The 16,838-nt window shown below is 40.7% G+C and overlaps 1 protein-coding gene across 1 annotated transcript in view; it reads left to right on the forward strand.

Annotated features, from left to right (window-relative positions):
- gnai2 (G protein subunit alpha i2) overlaps window positions 1-16,838 on the forward strand; it is a 198,671-nt gene that overhangs the window by 153,051 nt on the left and 28,782 nt on the right. Inside the window, exon 5 of the mRNA XM_062970104.1 lies at window positions 12,902-13,030. Coding sequence (XP_062826174.1) covers window positions 12,902-13,030 — 129 coding nt within the window. The remainder of the gene's footprint in view (window positions 1-12,901; window positions 13,031-16,838) is intronic.

Raw genomic sequence — 16,838 nt, forward strand, 5'->3', positions numbered from 1 at the left:
TCGCTTAGCCAATTACAGATCCACCTAACCGTAGTTTTGTCTAGCCCACATTTTACTAGTTTGTTTGCCAGAAGGTCGTGGGGGACTTTGTCGAAGGTCTTACTGAAATCCAGGTAGGCTACATCCACAGCATTCCCTGTATCGACCCAACTCGTAACTCTATCGAAAAAAGAGATCAGATTAGTCTGGCATGACTTGTTTTTGGTAAATCCGTGTTGACTATTAGCAATGACCGCATTTGTTTCTAATTGTTCGCAGACCACTTCCTTAATGATCTTTTCCAGAATCTTGCCTGGTATCGATGTGAGGCTGACCGGACGGTAATTGTTTGGGTCGTTCTTTTTTCCCTTCTTGAAGATAGGGACCACATTCGCCCTCCTCCAATCTTCCGGGACTTCTCCTGTTCTCCAAGAACTCTCGAAGATAATTGCCAGTGGTTCTGAAATAACTTCCGCTAGTTCCTTCAATACTCTTGGATGTAGCTGATCTGGCCCTGGGGACTTGAATTCGTTTAGAGTGGCCAGGTGTTCCTGGACAACTTGTTTCCCTATTTGGGGTTGGATTTCCCCCAATCCTTCGTCCATTCCATGTTGCTGAGGTTGAAGATGGCTTTCTTTTTGTGAGAAGACCGAGGCAAAGAAGGCATTAAGCAGTTCTGCCTTTTCCCTGTCCCCTGTCACCATCACCCCATCTTCTCCTTGCAGTGGCCCTATCGCCTCCTTTTTCTTCCTTTTTCTACCAAAGTAAGCAAAAAAGCCTTTTTTGTTGTTTTTTATGTCCCTGGCAAGCCTGAGCTCATTTTGCGCTTTAGCCTTGCGAACCTTTTCCCTGCAGGTGTTGGCTATACATTTGAATTCTTCTTTGGTGATTTCTCCCCTTTTCCACTTCTTGTGCATGTCACTTTTGAGCTTTAGCTCAGTTAGAAGTTCTTTGGATATCCATTCTGGCATGTCTGCACTTGTCTTATTTTTCTTCTTTGTTGGCACTGTTTGCATTTGCGCCTTGAGTATTTCACTTTTGAAAAACTCCCATCCATCCTTAACTCCCTTGTTTTTTTATACTGGCCATGGAATGCCGCTCAGTAATTCCTTCATTTTTTGGAAGTCAGCTCTCTTAAAATCCAGAATGCATGTTTGACTTGTCTTAGTTTCAGCATTCCTTTGTACTGCAAACTGCAAGAGCACATGGTCACTTGCCCCTAAGGATCCGATGACTTCAACTGTATTGATCAGGTCTTCCACATTTGTTAAGATTAGATCAAGAGTTGCTGATCCCCTTGTTGCCTCTTCTACTTTCTGGACCATAAAATTGTCTGCAAGGCAAGTGAGGAATTTGTTGGACTTTGTACTCTTGGCCAAGTTTGTTTTCCAGCAGATATCGGGATAATTGAAATCGCCCATGACTACTATATCTCTTCTTTGTGCCTGTTTGGCCAGCTGTTGACAGAAGGCTTCATCGAGTCCTTCATCCTGACTTGGAGATCTGTAGTAGACACCCACGACAAGATCTTTTTGAGTCCCGGTTCTCTTGATTCTTATCCAGATGCTTTCAAGCTGGTTTCCCAGATTACAGTCTTGCATTTCTTCTGCAATGTAACTGTTTTTGACATATAAAGCTACTCCCCCTCCTCTCCCCTTTGTTCTATTTCTGTGAAAGAGGTTATAGCCCTCAATGGCTACATTCCAGTGATGGGAGTCATCCCACCAGGTTTCAGTAATGCCTATGACATCGTATGTGTGGTGCTGTGCTAAGAGTTGGAGTTCGTCTTGCTTATTTCCCATGCTCTGAGCATTGGTGTAAAGACATGTAAGCCCCTGTGACCTCCCCTTGGGCTGTTTATTTGGGATTATTGTGCTTTCCGTACTTGGTCCTTGCTGTGTTTGTGCAGCCCTCCGTTTAGCCTTTTGGCGGTTCCCTGTGGTCATGGGTAATATAGTGTTCGCCAGGCTGTTGTTCCCCTCCCCCAGTGGATCTAGTTTAAAGTGCGCCTGATGAGGTTTGTGAGTCTGTGTGCAAGAAGATGTTTTCCTACTTGTGTGAGACGCACCCCATCACTTGCTAGTAGTCCATCCTCTTGGAAGAGTAGACCATGGTCAAGGAAGCCAAAATGCTCCTCTTGACACCATTTTCTGAGCCAGTTACTGTACTATTTTTCCGGCCCTTGTAGAGCCGTGTCCTACAACGGGGAGGAGGGATGAAAAGATCACATGTACATTATACAGTTTTAGCTTTGTTCCCAGAGCTCGAAAATCATTTGTGATCTTTTGAAAAGTATGCCTAGCGGTGTCATTGGTACCTACATGAATCAACATAAGGTGGGGAGGGTGATGGGGCTTTAGGAGCCTGCTGAGCCTCTGAGTGATATGGTGTATTTTTGCCTCCGGGAGGCAGCATGTTTCTCGAGCCATCCCATCCGGTCTGGAAATGATGGCTTCCGTTTCTCTAAGGAGAGAGTCACCTACTACCAAGACCTGTTTCCTTTGAGGATTGACTGGGTCCCTTTTGTGCAAGACAGTGTGTATGTCCCCTGAAGAGTGTTCCTGTTGAAGTGAATCGTGTAGGTGTAAAGTGTTGTCCTCCTCCTCAACATCCCCAGTGCATTCATCAATGACAATCCATTGAGATACATCCGAGAGCCCATTACTCTCCCAAGGATGTTCCTGTTGCTCCTGGTCTACGATTGAGGATGGAGCATTTGCTGATTACATAAGTGTGAATGTGGTGATGCACTGTCCCCGTCAGGGCTATCCCCTGCGCATTGATCAAGGGTGGCCCACTGTGTGGTATCTAAGAAACTGTGGTCCTCCACAAGATGAGTTTCCTGATTGTATGTTAATGATGTAAGAATTTCAAATCTGTTGTGTAAATCCAGCTGAGCAGAGGAGTTCTGCGGAGGCTGCCTGGTCCTATGTCTCCTTCTATGGGTGACCTCCTTCCAAGCCTGAGGGTTGTCTACCTGTGAGTTGATCTCCGCATAAGGTTCCTGATCATGGTCATGGTGGTGTTGGTGTGATGCAGGCTGCAGATCTACAGCAGAGTGTTGTGCAGTGTCCAAGAAGAGCTTGAGTGCCTGAATGTCCTTAAGGGTCTTAATACGGTGCTCGAGCTGTTGGATCCTCTGCTCCATCAGAGTCATCTGTTTGCATTTGGAGCAGATGTAGTTGACTAGTTTTTGTGTGAAAAAGCGGAACATGCCACAGCTGGTGCATGTGATGGGAATGTTTTGCTTTTGCTGCATCTCTTGGTGAGTGTGGTGGCCACTTTGTACAGTTAAGTAATATGCACGCACTTTATGTGCAGACTGCCCCAAACCACCTCTTTGTGTATTTGTTTATGTTGTTTTGTTTCCTGTATGTACTGCAAAGGATAGTTAGTAAAAGTGTCTTTTAGACAAAGTTAGACTTTGACCACAGAAGCCAAGCCCACACTCAGTTTAAAATTTTAGCCAAATCTTAGCCAAATCTTAGCCAAATCCTACCTGAAGCCAGGGAGCAAAAATGTCCTCCTGCTGCCTCTGCTTCTGCGAGAACCAACTGCCCTTCAGAGATCAGCCTCTGGCAAATGAAGCTTTCCCAGAAACTCAATTAACAGGGAACAATGCCTGCTGTCAATCAACTTAAGTACCTGGCTCTCTTTCAACACAACAGTCACACAGCAGTTAGACTTTGACCACAGGAGCCAAGCCCACACTCAGTTTAAAATGTTAGCCAAATCTTAGCCAAATCCTACCTGAAGCCAGGGAGCAAAAATGTCCTCCTGCTGCCTCTGCTTCTGCGAGAACCAACATACAAGTCAGTCTGAAATCTTTACATTTCAGGCTTAAAATTTAAGGTGATATCAAGAGGCAAATAATAGTTCAATATAGATTAGAGCATAAGCCAGGAAAAAGAGCCAATAGATCAGCCTAAAAACCCTAAAGGCACCAAATCCCACCCTGATTTTGAAATCTAAGCAGGATCCACTCTGGTTAGTTATTGGATGGAGACCACTAATGAATACCAGGTGCTGTAGGCTACATTTTAGACAAAGAAACTTTCAAAACCACCCCAGAGTATTCCTTGCCTAAGAAAACCTTATTAAATTCATGGAGTCACCATGGCAGAAGGGGGTTGGACTAGATGGCTCTATGATTCTTTTTTTTCTTTTTTTAATGTTCTGACGCTTTTTGTTGTGATGCTTGAGTACAAACCAGAGCAATCCCAAGGACCTTAACTAATATGAAATACATCATCATCATAATCAAAAATGCAGGAAGGAAACAAGGGAAGTATATAGGAGGAAAGAGTAGCAGACCAACTTTTAGTGGGAGACTTAGCGATGAATGACTAGTTTTCTTCGAAACTTGCCTATTTGAAAACTTTGGTTGATGGAAGAGGTTATTCCCAGGACAAACCAAAGAGTAGCACCCATAACTCTTGGTATTCTATCAAAATTGAAGGGGCACTTACTACATTAGCCCTTTGTGACTGGAGAGAAAACAGTTCTGTGTGCAAATCTTGGGAGGAATGTCCATTGGTGTTTAACAGTATATACGAGGGTTATCCAGAAAGTTCATTACGTTTTGGAATTAAAAATAAACAAAGTATAGGAGAAAACATTTACCATATTCAGTTGAAAGCCAGACCCAAATACTAGTTCTCACCATAGTCCCCATTGAAATCTAGGCAGTTATCATAGTGATAAAGGTGTTTGAAAAGCCCTCCCCCCCCCCAAACATTCCACTGATCGCTCTTTTGTTTTGCAAATGCTTGCAAGGAAGGTTTTTTGGGACAGAAAAGGTGTGCTTCTTGCAAAACCTTAGAAGAGCGCCTTCCTTGCAAGCATCTGAAAAACAAAAGAGCGATCCAGGAAGATCTGTGCGGAAAGCTGAACACAGCACTTGACAGCTGAGGGAAGGGAAGCCAGCCTGGTTCAGGACGCAAGCCAGGCGGAAATGTTGGGGGGGGGGAGGGCTTTTCAAACACTTTTATCACTATGATAACTGCCTAGATTTCAATGGGGACTATGGTGAGAACTAGTATTTGGGTCTGGCTTTCAACTGAATATGGTAAATGTTTTCTCCTATACTTTGTTTATTTTTAATTCCAAAACGTAATGAACTTTCTGGATAGCCCTTGTAATATCATTGTTAGTAATGCTGGCATCACCAAATTAAGCGTGTTTCCCATCAAGGCTCTGAATTAGTCCATGAAGATAGACCTGAATCTGAATCAGGCATTCCACTTTCCATGCCAAATGATTGTTTCTAGAAATTTTCTTAGATTACAGGGCTGCAAGTATAAATTGCAACCTTCTCCCTGTTATCATTCCATTTGAGTTATCTTGTCACAGAAGTTGGCATTTTAGTTCATAATTCTAGTGCAATTACATAGTCATTTTGGTCTGTTGTTCTATAACAGTAATTTCCCTAAAGAGCCGAAGAGAGAATAATAGCCGGGTTAGCCCGGCCAAGATGGCATTTTTGATTGTTGCAGTTGATCTTCATTCGTACAGTACTCCAAAATATTGAGAAAACTCCAAAATTAGATGGCTTTGGTTTAAAATAAATCTTAGACACTATTCATCACTGCACTCTTCAGATATGTCTGTGTTCTAGGGAAACTTTGATTAATTGTGCTAATAAGGATCTCCACTGGGATGTGGAAGAAAAGTCCGAAGCTGCACAGTACACAAAATACTATTGTAGAATGCGAGAAACATGAATTAGGGGAAATTAGAAATTGAGAAACAAGACAATAGGATGTATAATCATAGCAATATAAGTACATCTGAGTAAACAATATATTCCTGGGCATTACCTCTTTACAGAATGTTTAGAACCAGAGGTAGAAATAGTTTGGAAAGAATAGGCTTAGATTCCTATAGTACAAAGAAGATCTGTTCAACATGCTTCAATGAACTCTGAATACTAAACTAATAATCTCTGAGGATGCCAGCCATGGATGCAGGTGAAACATTAGGAGAGAATGCTGCTGGAACGTGGTCATACAGCCTGAAAAACTCATAGCAATCCAAAACTAATAATATGTGCATGTATGAAATGAAAAAAAATCATATTAGATTATCATTGTATAAATAAAAAAATTGGATCTTTGGCCAGGGATTAATTTTACTTAGGAAAGGAGTCTGGATACAACTTCTGTTTATCTTGCCTTTTACAGACAGGCACAAACAGTTATAATAGTAGGATCAGCTAGAATGCAATCCTGTTCTTTCCCAGCTCAAGCTTTTTTGCATTATTTTATTTCAGACACACTGCTGTGTCTTGAGGGTGAAACGTAATGTTTTGCCAGCCAGAGGATGACAAAAGAAAACTGTGACTGTGTGTGTGAAATGACTTTATTAATAAGAAGCTTCTTTGACAGAATTTTTGTTAACTGTGGTATGTCTGTACAAACTACAGTGTAAGGGAGTGAAAATTTCAAACCAGATACTTATATAATGTTTTACTCCAGAAATGATGGCTGAAAAAGAAATGGGGTGGTATTAATAATGAATTGATATATATATAAAGCAGCCAGAGGCTACAAAGCAAAGTAAATTAAACATAATTAAACATGACAAGAATCTTAGTTTGTGCTCCATATTGTAGAAATTGAATCCATTTCAATTCTAACAAAAATAGACATACAAATAAATAGAGAAAATAAAATGATAGCTCACAAACTGCCAACACGATGGTCATGATTTGGGCGTATATGCAGTGAGTAATGCTAGATATTAAAGCTGCATCTAGAAAAGGCAGGAGCACTAAAGGTCTTATTGTAAGCATAATGGAGTACAGCAATTGAAAATATGGTGGCACGCTGGGGTTAAAAGGAAAACTATAATGTCTGGCTATACCCAGTGGCTATCGGTATACCCTCTGATGTACTTCAGTTCTTTAAAATAAAGACTCTTGAGGCAGGATAAAGTTAACCAAATAGGTTTACTGGAAACAAAAGGCAAAGTTAACTTCAGTCAGGGTTCTTGAAAGGTGAATCAAAATAATATATTACAAAGATGAAGTTTGTTGGTTGAACTTAGTTATGCTGGTAATAAATACTTGACTATATTCAAACAAAATGAGGTAAAATACTTGTCTATAATGATGATAAGTCACTTGGTAAAATACTCGGCTATTGAAGGTAGAATACTGGACTATATTGTTGGTAAATACTTGGCTATAGATATAATGCAGAACTAAGATGGTAAAGTACAGAACTATGGTGAAGTACACTAAGCTATATTGGTAAAATACTATTTTAGTGGTAAAATACTGGACTTCGTTATGGTAAATTCTGGACTATGACTATATGGTAAGGTACTCTAAGCTATGTTGGTAAAATACGTGCTAAGGTTGCCTGTCTGGATTACAAAGGCCAAGGAATCCAGACAATTTCTGGACTTTTCCTCTAAAACTTGACACAGAATAAAAGGGAGGGAAAAGCCTTTCAGGCAAGCGCTAAGGCAAAAAGGCCAGGCCTCTAGGGGGTTTTAAGCGCCACCCCTAAAACTAAGTACAAATGGAAAAGTCCACACCAAAGGGAGAACTAAACAAGGAAATGAAGCAGAGGAGGGAAAAGGCTAGGCCAAGACAACACAGAAAATTTTATGAGGATTGTGTAGCTCATTAAAATGATGGATTTTTTCTGGGCAAAATGGAAATGAAACAATTTTAATTGTCCTTATGCATAACCTGAATTCAAGACAAGGGGGCACAATCAGAATATGGAGAACAGAATGGTTTCCTGTTGGCAAAGGGATCAGACAATGATGCATTTTATCACCATTTTTATTTAATTGATCCACAGTATATGTCATATGGAAAGCAGACTCAAATTCTGATGTAGGGAAAATTGAGGAAGAAACTTTACCAGTTTTTAAAAAACACATCACTCTGTGTTTGCAATCTCCTGAGCAGAGCATGTAATGACCAAATCTCTCATTCATAGGATCACTATAGGATTGATAAGTAGTATATTTATATTGGAAACCGCCCTGAGTCCCTTTTGGGAGAGAGGGCGGTATACAAATAAACTTTTACTTACTTACTGCTTACTAGTAACTGTAACAACGAATATCATTTCTCACTTGGATCTTAAATCTCATTTAAGCACTTGGATCAAGAGCCTTCTCTGCTTTCCCCTTTTTAAAATGATGATGAGACTAATTTACCTACTATAATAAAATATAGTGACACGTAAATGGACTCTTAAGCATTTAGAATTGGCTCCTATTCTGAGATTTGGAATTAGATTGTAACAAAACCTATGGCTGATGAGATCAAATGAATGCTAGATCAGGCTTCTCTAGTGCTGCATCACGTCCCCACTGTAGCCAACCAGTTAGTGCCTATTGGAAGCCCACAAATAACATTTGCAACAGTACCTTCATGCTTGTGTTCCCTAGCAACTGGTACTACTGTTTACGATGGAGGAAACGTATAGCTTTCTGACTAGCAGTTATTCAAAGTCTTATCCTACATGAATTTCTAATCCAGTTTCAAAAGCCATTTAGTCTGGTGGGCTTTGCTGCATTGTGTAATAACAAATGCCACAATTATGCACAGTGTAAAGGTCTTCCTTTAATCTGTCCTGAATCTGCCACCCTTTGGGTGCAATGGACAATCTTAAAAATCATTGCAGGCAATGACAATCTGTTAAACCCAGCCATAGTAGCCCACTCTTCTCCTGGATGAATCAATATATATTAAAGGTGATGTGTCTGCTTTCAGGAGTTTCCAGTTTGCATGAAAAATACCTTGGTCATTGTTTTTCTTAAAGGTTCAGTTTCTGGAACACATCCTTCATTGTGGCATTCTTGCTAAACCACTCTACTGCAGATCCCCTGGTTTACCATGGTTATAATTTGCTTAAAAGATGCCTGTTTGTAATAATCTGATTAAGCAGCCTAGCTTCAGGATAACACATTTGGATGGTACTGACATTGTTACTAACCTAACAGATTTCGCTCATGTGATTGATCTGACACTGTTTTCTCTAGAAATAAATTCTGAATTTAGCTCCAGAACTGCAAGCTTTTGCACAGTGGTCAAAAGGGACTGGGGTTGAAATGGTATTGAAAAAGAATGGCTGAAAGTTGGTTACAAGAAAAGAAGGTAAGGTCACTGGACTATTGTGCATGCAAAGGCTCACTGTGGAGTGCAACAGCTTTCCTACTGAGAAGGGCCAATTCTGACAGCATGGAGGAGAGAAATACAAACACTCAGATCCTTTGCAGCATGCTGAGCAAAGCAGTACATCTGTGATGACAAAGGATTATTTAATGTGGTGGATGGATATAAATATTTATACTCAATAAATAGCAGTTATGAAAGGCAATAAAACACGACATATGTGAATTCTTCTCTAACTGCAATATGCAGTAGGATATATTCAAAGACCCAAAAGACATTTGGCTTTGGCAGAAGTAAGGCTCTCATAAATTCACTAATGCACCAAAAGGCATAGAACAGTGGTCCCCAGATGTTTTGGCCTTCAACTCCCAGAAACCCTAACAGCTGGTGAACTGGCTGGGATTTCTGGGAGTTGTAGGCCAAAAACATCTGGGGACCCTAGGTTGAGAACCACTGGCATAGAATCATATGTTGTGGTGTGAGAGGGTTGGAGAAAAAGCTATTTACTGTACCTGCATTCAATTCACTTGGTCTTAAAGGAAACAAACCACGAAAGCTTCTGTGGTTGCCTGTGTAGGGGATGGTCTTTGCCTGAAGAATTGTGGAAATGTGAACATGTTGATCCTCTTCTAAATCTGTTGGCTTTCAATTCCATGGACCTCTGGCAAGGTGTGGAAGTCATATTTTAATGTGGTTTTCATTCCTTCTTGCATAACCATGATTCTAAATGAATGCTAAGAGATTACTGCCCAACTAGTTGACAATTGTGCTTTGAGGTATCCGAGGGTTCTATTTGTTCTTATTTGCCATTTAATATCTACATGAAGACACTGGGATGACATATAGATTTGATCTGAAGTACTACAGATGACACCCAGCTTCACCACTCTCTGTCATTAGACACATATGAGGTTTTGGTATAGTAAAGGAGAGGACTGAAAAGGTATATTGGCCACTGACTTATCCGCTCATCTGACCTAGTGCTGTTAATAGATATCAAGTGAGCTCTGTGAGTCAGGACAGCTTTTATCAGCTTCAGCAGCTGCAACTTTATCTAAATGGGGACATCTTGGCCTTTATTATCTGTGATTTAGTAACTTCACATTTAGACTACTGAGTATGTAGGCTAGTCTTAAAAATAGTTCAGAAACTTCAGAAAGACTGGGAAAGGAAACACAAATTTTCACTGAAACAGAACATTTTGATCACAAACCTTAAATAGTTTGGTATGAGATTATTTTGGAAGAACCAGCTTCTCCCACATGTACCAACCTGAACCTTCAGATCTTCAACCTTGAGTGTCGCTCATGGATGAATTGAGGTGGGATCTACAAGGGAGATGAATTTTTTGTTAGTAGCATTGAACATATTGGAGAGTGTTCCCTGAAAGCCTACCTGATGTTATTTTTATGGTCTTTTTTGGTGCCTGTCAGGCAGAAACCTTTCTATTTGCTCAGGCCTTTAAAATGTGGCATAATCTGTAACTCTCAATAATCCATGGTCTCAAAAGCCTTGTTTTTGCACTTTTAAACACCTCTCTGTGTGTCATGAAAGCCTCCTAGAGAATTCCAGTGATGGGTTGGCTATTCAAAAGTTGTGAAGTGAATAAAATAATCCTCTCAAAATGTGGCTGTTAGACACTAAACACCACTGTGTGGATGCTGGCTGTTTAAAGAGACAAAATAAAAATGGCTTCTGGCAGTGACAAAGAGACACAATGTCCCGGTCTCCTAGCTGAGTACCTGTGCAAAAATAGCCAAGATAATAATGCCCCTTATTTACAGTAATTTGTTTTCTTTGATGTGATATGCATTTTAAACAATGTGTGTGCATTAGGTACTATAATGTTTTGTTTGCGATACTCTCCATTGTTGTGTTTTGTTATTTCCATTACCGTCATGCTTTTGCTGTGAAAATACTGAACCCTAGCTCAACAGGCAGTGGCTGTCTTTCTTAGGCTTTCAGGATTGAATCATCTTGCCATTGTGTGTTAGTTTTTTAAGTCCTCAGCTTGGCTCCTTTCACTAAGCTGCTGACTGCTGGAAAGATCCAAACAGAATGACAGGATTGGCAAAAGAAACTGGTATCATTTGACCAGCATGGCCAGATATGATTCTGCTTCTGTGGTCACACTTCATTCTAAAATGAAAAGGGATCTCTGTGGACGCCCAAACTCCCAGCTTGCCATCCTCTTTTAGGATGAAAAGAACTGACACGGTGGGTCTTGCCAGGGAAAAAAGAAAGGCACGTCGGCTGGGAGTGGTGCTTTCCTTTGCCCTCTGAAAATGATGGGCAATGATGGGGTCTGATGCTGATGAGATCTGATGCTGGGCCTCCCGTGGTGTGATCCCTTCATGTTGTGACCACTTCAAGTTTGCATGTGTGGTGCAATCTGAAAGAATTACATTGAAGTGGCCATGCCAATCTTTTGGCAACTCATTTTAGGGATGCATATTCCTCAGGGGTAGATTGCCCGCATGGTGTGTCCTGCACTTTCTTCCCCCTGGGCTTGACTTTTCTCTCTTGCTCCGCCAGTGAAAGAAGGAAGAAATGTGCCCAAAGCGGTAAAAGATTTTTCTGGCATCAAAAGCAGGATTTGCCTTCTTTTGATCTTTTGTGCCTCTGGCAGCCCTGCTGATTTTCTCCTCCTCTCTCCCCAAAGACCTCCCTCTTCCTTCCCAGAAAGGAGGGTTTGAGTGTTTTGACTATAAATGGCAAGCAGCCATAAATGGTTTCTGCACAGGCGCTCTCTTCTTTCCTCCCCATTTCCCCCTCCTGCCTTTGGTTTGTTGCCATAGTGATGAATACTTTCCTTTTTCCTGAGAGCTGCATTGTATTAACGGAACTGTGCAGCCGTGATTAACTTAAAATGATGACAGCGTTTGAGTGGGCTACAGATCTGAGCATATACATCCGTGGCAAAGATACATAGGCACCTTTAGCCCAAAAATCATATACCTCTTCTAAAAGAAAGAAAAAGATTATACTCTTCCAATTGTGAAAAGATAGAACAATGTGGCCAACATAACATATTTTAAATCTTTTAATTATTATTTTCATTTTATTTTTGCCCCAAGTGAATTTTTCTTGCTTCTTCCCTCCAAAGGGAATTTGAAATTCAAAGCCTGTGGCTCCCAAGTGCATGGCAGAAGTCAGTTGTCCTGCATTTGGAAAACAAGCTTGAAGGCTCTAATCCTCTGCCCTTTAAAAAAAAAACCCAAATCCCCACTGAACGCAAATTAACTTGTTCCCAGGAGAGCAGGCATAGGATTGGCCTATACATCAACTGACATTTGTCACATTGCACAAAACAGCTTCTCCTTTCTAAAGTAATGACAAGTTTTAGTGCTTACTCCATCTCAGAGTAAAATGTCATTGGATAGATCTATATAGATTGTTCCTATTCTCGTTACGCACAAAACGTGTGCATTTGTCTCTGATATCACTCAATGTCTTGTTCAGAGGAAGTATTTCCCCCCTTATTTGAGAAACTTTATATGGAATATAGTGTTCTACTTCACTAAGTAGCCTGAGCCTGTCTCTGTATCAGGTTATATAGCCATTAGCTTTTGCTTCTTTCCAAATGTGTGTTCATTAGATTTGGTTGCATTGCAAAAGTGTGCTGTTCTCTCAGGCAAGTGTAGCTAGTGTATGGCTGAGAGAAAGTTGTCCTGGGGAAAAATGCCAATGCAGCCATTTAGTTTCATTCTTCCAAATGACATTTTAACTGAGCTGAGCTGAGCTACTCTACTAAGCTTTACCACCACCCTTTTCTCTCTGCAGCTACCTGAATGATTTGGAGAGGATAGCCAGAGTGGATTACATTCCCACCCAGCAAGATGTGCTGAGAACCAGAGTGAAGACTACAGGCATTGTAGAGACTCACTTCACCTTCAAGGACTTACATTTCAAGTAAGTACATAAGCTGCATGACATAACTTTGCCTAGCTAATGGTCACTGCAGGATAGATGGAACAAGGATTTCATCTATTAAAACATGTAACACAAAGACAGCCAGCAATGGCTGTAACTTACCACACCACAGCTGCTACAGGTTGGAGCATTGTAACTTAAAGAAGTACTCATCTGTCTTTCTTTTCCTTTTTTTGATATATGAAAAACGATTAATGTTAGCTGAAATAAAAGATGACTACTTTTCTTTTGGGCCCCCTGGTGGTGCAGCGGGTTAAACCTCTGAGCTGCTCAACTTGCTGACCGAAAGGTTAGCAGTTCAAATCCAGGGGAGCTCTTGCTGCTAGGCCCAGCTTCTGCCAACGAAGCTGGGCCTAAAACGTGCAGTTCGAAAGCGTGCAAATGTGAGTAGATCAGTAGGTAGTGCTTTGACAGGAAGGTAACGACATTCCATGCAGTCATGCCGGCCACATGACCTTGGAGGTGTCTTTGGACAATGCTGGCTCTTTGGCTTAGAAATTGAGATGAGCACCAAACTCCCAGAATTGGACGCGACTAGACTTAATGTCAGGGGAAACCTACTGCCCTCTCAGTGCAGCTGAAAGCTGCAGAGTTACCACTGGTATTCTCTCTTCTTGGTTTTTAGCTGTGTATAGATGGGCAAAGTTTGGGGCAACCCAAGCTGTTCAGTGATTGAAAAAAGCTGTCTTGAGAGATGATAGGGTCTTGTTCTCCTCCCACTGAATGCTAGTTTAGTAATCAGAAGGACTCTGGTTCTCTTGAAAAGAGAGAAGGTATTTCTGCCCATATGCAGATGGTAACAGTAACATCTCTGCCAGTTCCCAACCCTGCTCTACACTGTAAGACTGTGCAGAGAATCCCTATTCACAGCCATCATGTGAAGCTTGTGGTAGAGACATTAGCCATCAGTAAATCTGTTCACGTGTGTTGGAATGGGCTGGAACTCACAAAGTTATTGGGGAGTCTTTTCTGAAAAGCTGCCAGAGAATTGTTTGAGTGGGGGTGAAAAGAACAGAGCCCTATCAAGGGGAAAAGCAATATGAACCAAATGGTTCAGACATGAGAGTAGGAGGATGTAGTTTATGATGATGTCACAGGCACCATTCCTGGCAAAACAGTTGAATTAGTGACAGCTGCATAATCCTCTGGGAAAAGCAATACAGACGAAGATGTCTATGTGGTAAACTGAGAGAAATGTCAAGCCAATATGGGTGTCTGGCATTTGGCATTACACTTGTAGATTCTTTTTTGTCATACTCAACATTGCTACTCATTGTATATATGTATTTCTAGTATTATATATATATAGACCTCAGAATGATGTATGTTAATATCAGTCCAAATGATAAAAAACAGTACCAAAAACTGTTATAACTGTAAAAGTTAATGTAAACAATTAAACTGATGCACCATCACCTCCCCATTTAAAGGATGCTACACATTAGAGGTAGTTTTGATGCCATCTTCCCATCAATCTTGAAGTATTTTTAAAGAAGTGGAAATCAAGTAACACAAGTTGTCTTTTCAATATTTCAGTGAGTAACAGGAACAAGTTACATGCCAAACCTGCAGTGGGTAACAAGAAAGAAAACAGCTTTCCAAATTCTACCATTTGAGTGTAGGGAAATACATAGTTAATCAAAATGTGAAATACAGCCATTTTGATTGCCTGCCAGTACAGCAAGAATTACACCAATTGCTATTTCTTCCCTGTTGCAAACTGGGGAGATGGAACAGTTCAAAATACCCTGCATGTGGTCATTCTAAAAAGAGCTACTTTTCAACAAAGGAATTTGCTGACTTGTTAGAAAGGAATGATGCTTCTCAATACTATAAGAGAGCCAGATTTACAGTTGGAACAACTTTTAACCAGACATTTATTGATGCTTTCACTGGGACCTGCTTTCTCTCTCGCTCACTCTCTTCTTTGGCCTGCATAAAGGAAAGATGTGGGTTTTTTTAATTGTTTTATAATACTCCCCTTGGAATGTACTAACCTCTGGGCTCAATTAGAAAAGAGAGCATGCTGGTCTGCCATAACTGGAGCATAAGCTGGATGAAGCAGAAAGCCATTAGACTGAGCCATAGTGGGATTCTGGCATAAGACTGTCCGGTTGAGGTGGTGCCAATGTAATCCTCTTGGCAGTTGTCACTCCTGAATGCAAAAAGAATTCATCACTGTGGAAACTTTGTAAAAGTTAGGATTACACTGCAAAAGGGCCAAAATGACAGCATACTTATGCACAAAAGAAACAAAGGATGCTATGTCAAATTAAGAGTGACATCAGTGATAATCTTGGTTGTGCCTTGCGATAAGAAAAGTCAAGGCTCCAGGCTTACAAAACTTGAACTACCTGAGAAGCTAAGGATGCAACCAGAAATATTTTTTTTGTATTTATATACTATCCATTGTACTTAGTCTTTCTTCTGTTCAGCCAGCATAATCCAAGATGAATGATTGTTGCCTCAATGGTTGTAGGACAAAAGAAGATGGTATGATTTACTATCCTGTTTCCTGGAAGCTTTCCTAGCCTAGTAGGTGGTTCAGTTTATTTGTGCTGTACTAGTAATACATGAGTCTCATCCTGTTATTGAGGCATTGGGGGCTTCAGTGAGTGAGAATGCTTAAGGATAATAAATAGTCACCACTGAAATACACCAACAGACCTCAAGGAAGAAATCAGAATGCAAAGTATTAGGGTTACATATATGATAGTAACTTCAATTGGCAGAAATCCTGTATGGCTCATCAGAAGATAGTAGTTTTCAACATGTGGATCTAGGCTAAGCTGAATCATATATCATCACTCCTGAGCCATGTACCATCACCCTATATATCTCTGAGCTATACATGCCTCATGGGGAGTGGGCAGAAATAGAGAAGCATCTGGCTATGCTTCTGTAACCAGATGAAGTATGATTACAGCAATGCTGAGCTCTGCCAGTATCCTGTGGAGGTGTCAGTGCCTCGATTATAATTTTCTGTTTGACTAAAGGGACATAGCCAAATACTTTCCCAATCCTACCACCTCTCCATGATGCATGGAATTGCCGTGTGGGAGAAGGGAGGCATCAGAGACTGTATCATATGTCAGTAATGAGAAAATACTTAACTTCCACAGCACACAAAAAGACATGTGCAGACATAATAAAAATACTCACACATTTATATGCCACTAGTAAGATGCCAATAATTCTTTGCCAAGAAAAGATAGCTTTAAAGCAGGTGTGAGCAACAGTGTGGGGAGAAGCAGACAACTTTGACCTGTAGAGCCCCCCAGTAGCCTACACATAAGTATCATGGGGCCATAATCATGCAAAAACACCATGATTAGAATGGTTTTGCATTATTGAGGGAAATTTAAAGTAAAAATTGCTGAGATTTATTTCAAATTCCTAGTGGTTTAGGGAGTTGAAGAAATAGAACTTTCCATATGTCTGCTTTGGGGTCAGTTCAGTGGCCAGTGAACTTCACAGATTGTGATGTGTTTAATTAGAAATGTCACTGATTTTGATCCAATTACGGACCCTTGCCTGCTTGCTGTGAGTGTGGATGGATTTTTAAATAGGCACGAGATTTGAGTTGTCGCATTTGTTATCTTCAAGTGAGTAGGTTCTCCTGGGGAACTTTCAAGCAAGCAAACATTTCATAATGTATGATCTTTTAACCAAATTCAGGTCACTGTTATCTGCATTTACCCAGTGAGAGTAGAAAACAGATAAAGTCATTTGAATTGGACCTTTCTTCCTCTAGCCCTTAAGAAAGGAAATGAATAGCATGGAAATG

This window comes from Anolis carolinensis, chromosome 2 (genome assembly GCF_035594765.1).
Source record: "Anolis carolinensis isolate JA03-04 chromosome 2, rAnoCar3.1.pri, whole genome shotgun sequence".
Lineage (NCBI taxonomy): Eukaryota > Metazoa > Chordata > Lepidosauria > Squamata > Dactyloidae > Anolis > Anolis carolinensis.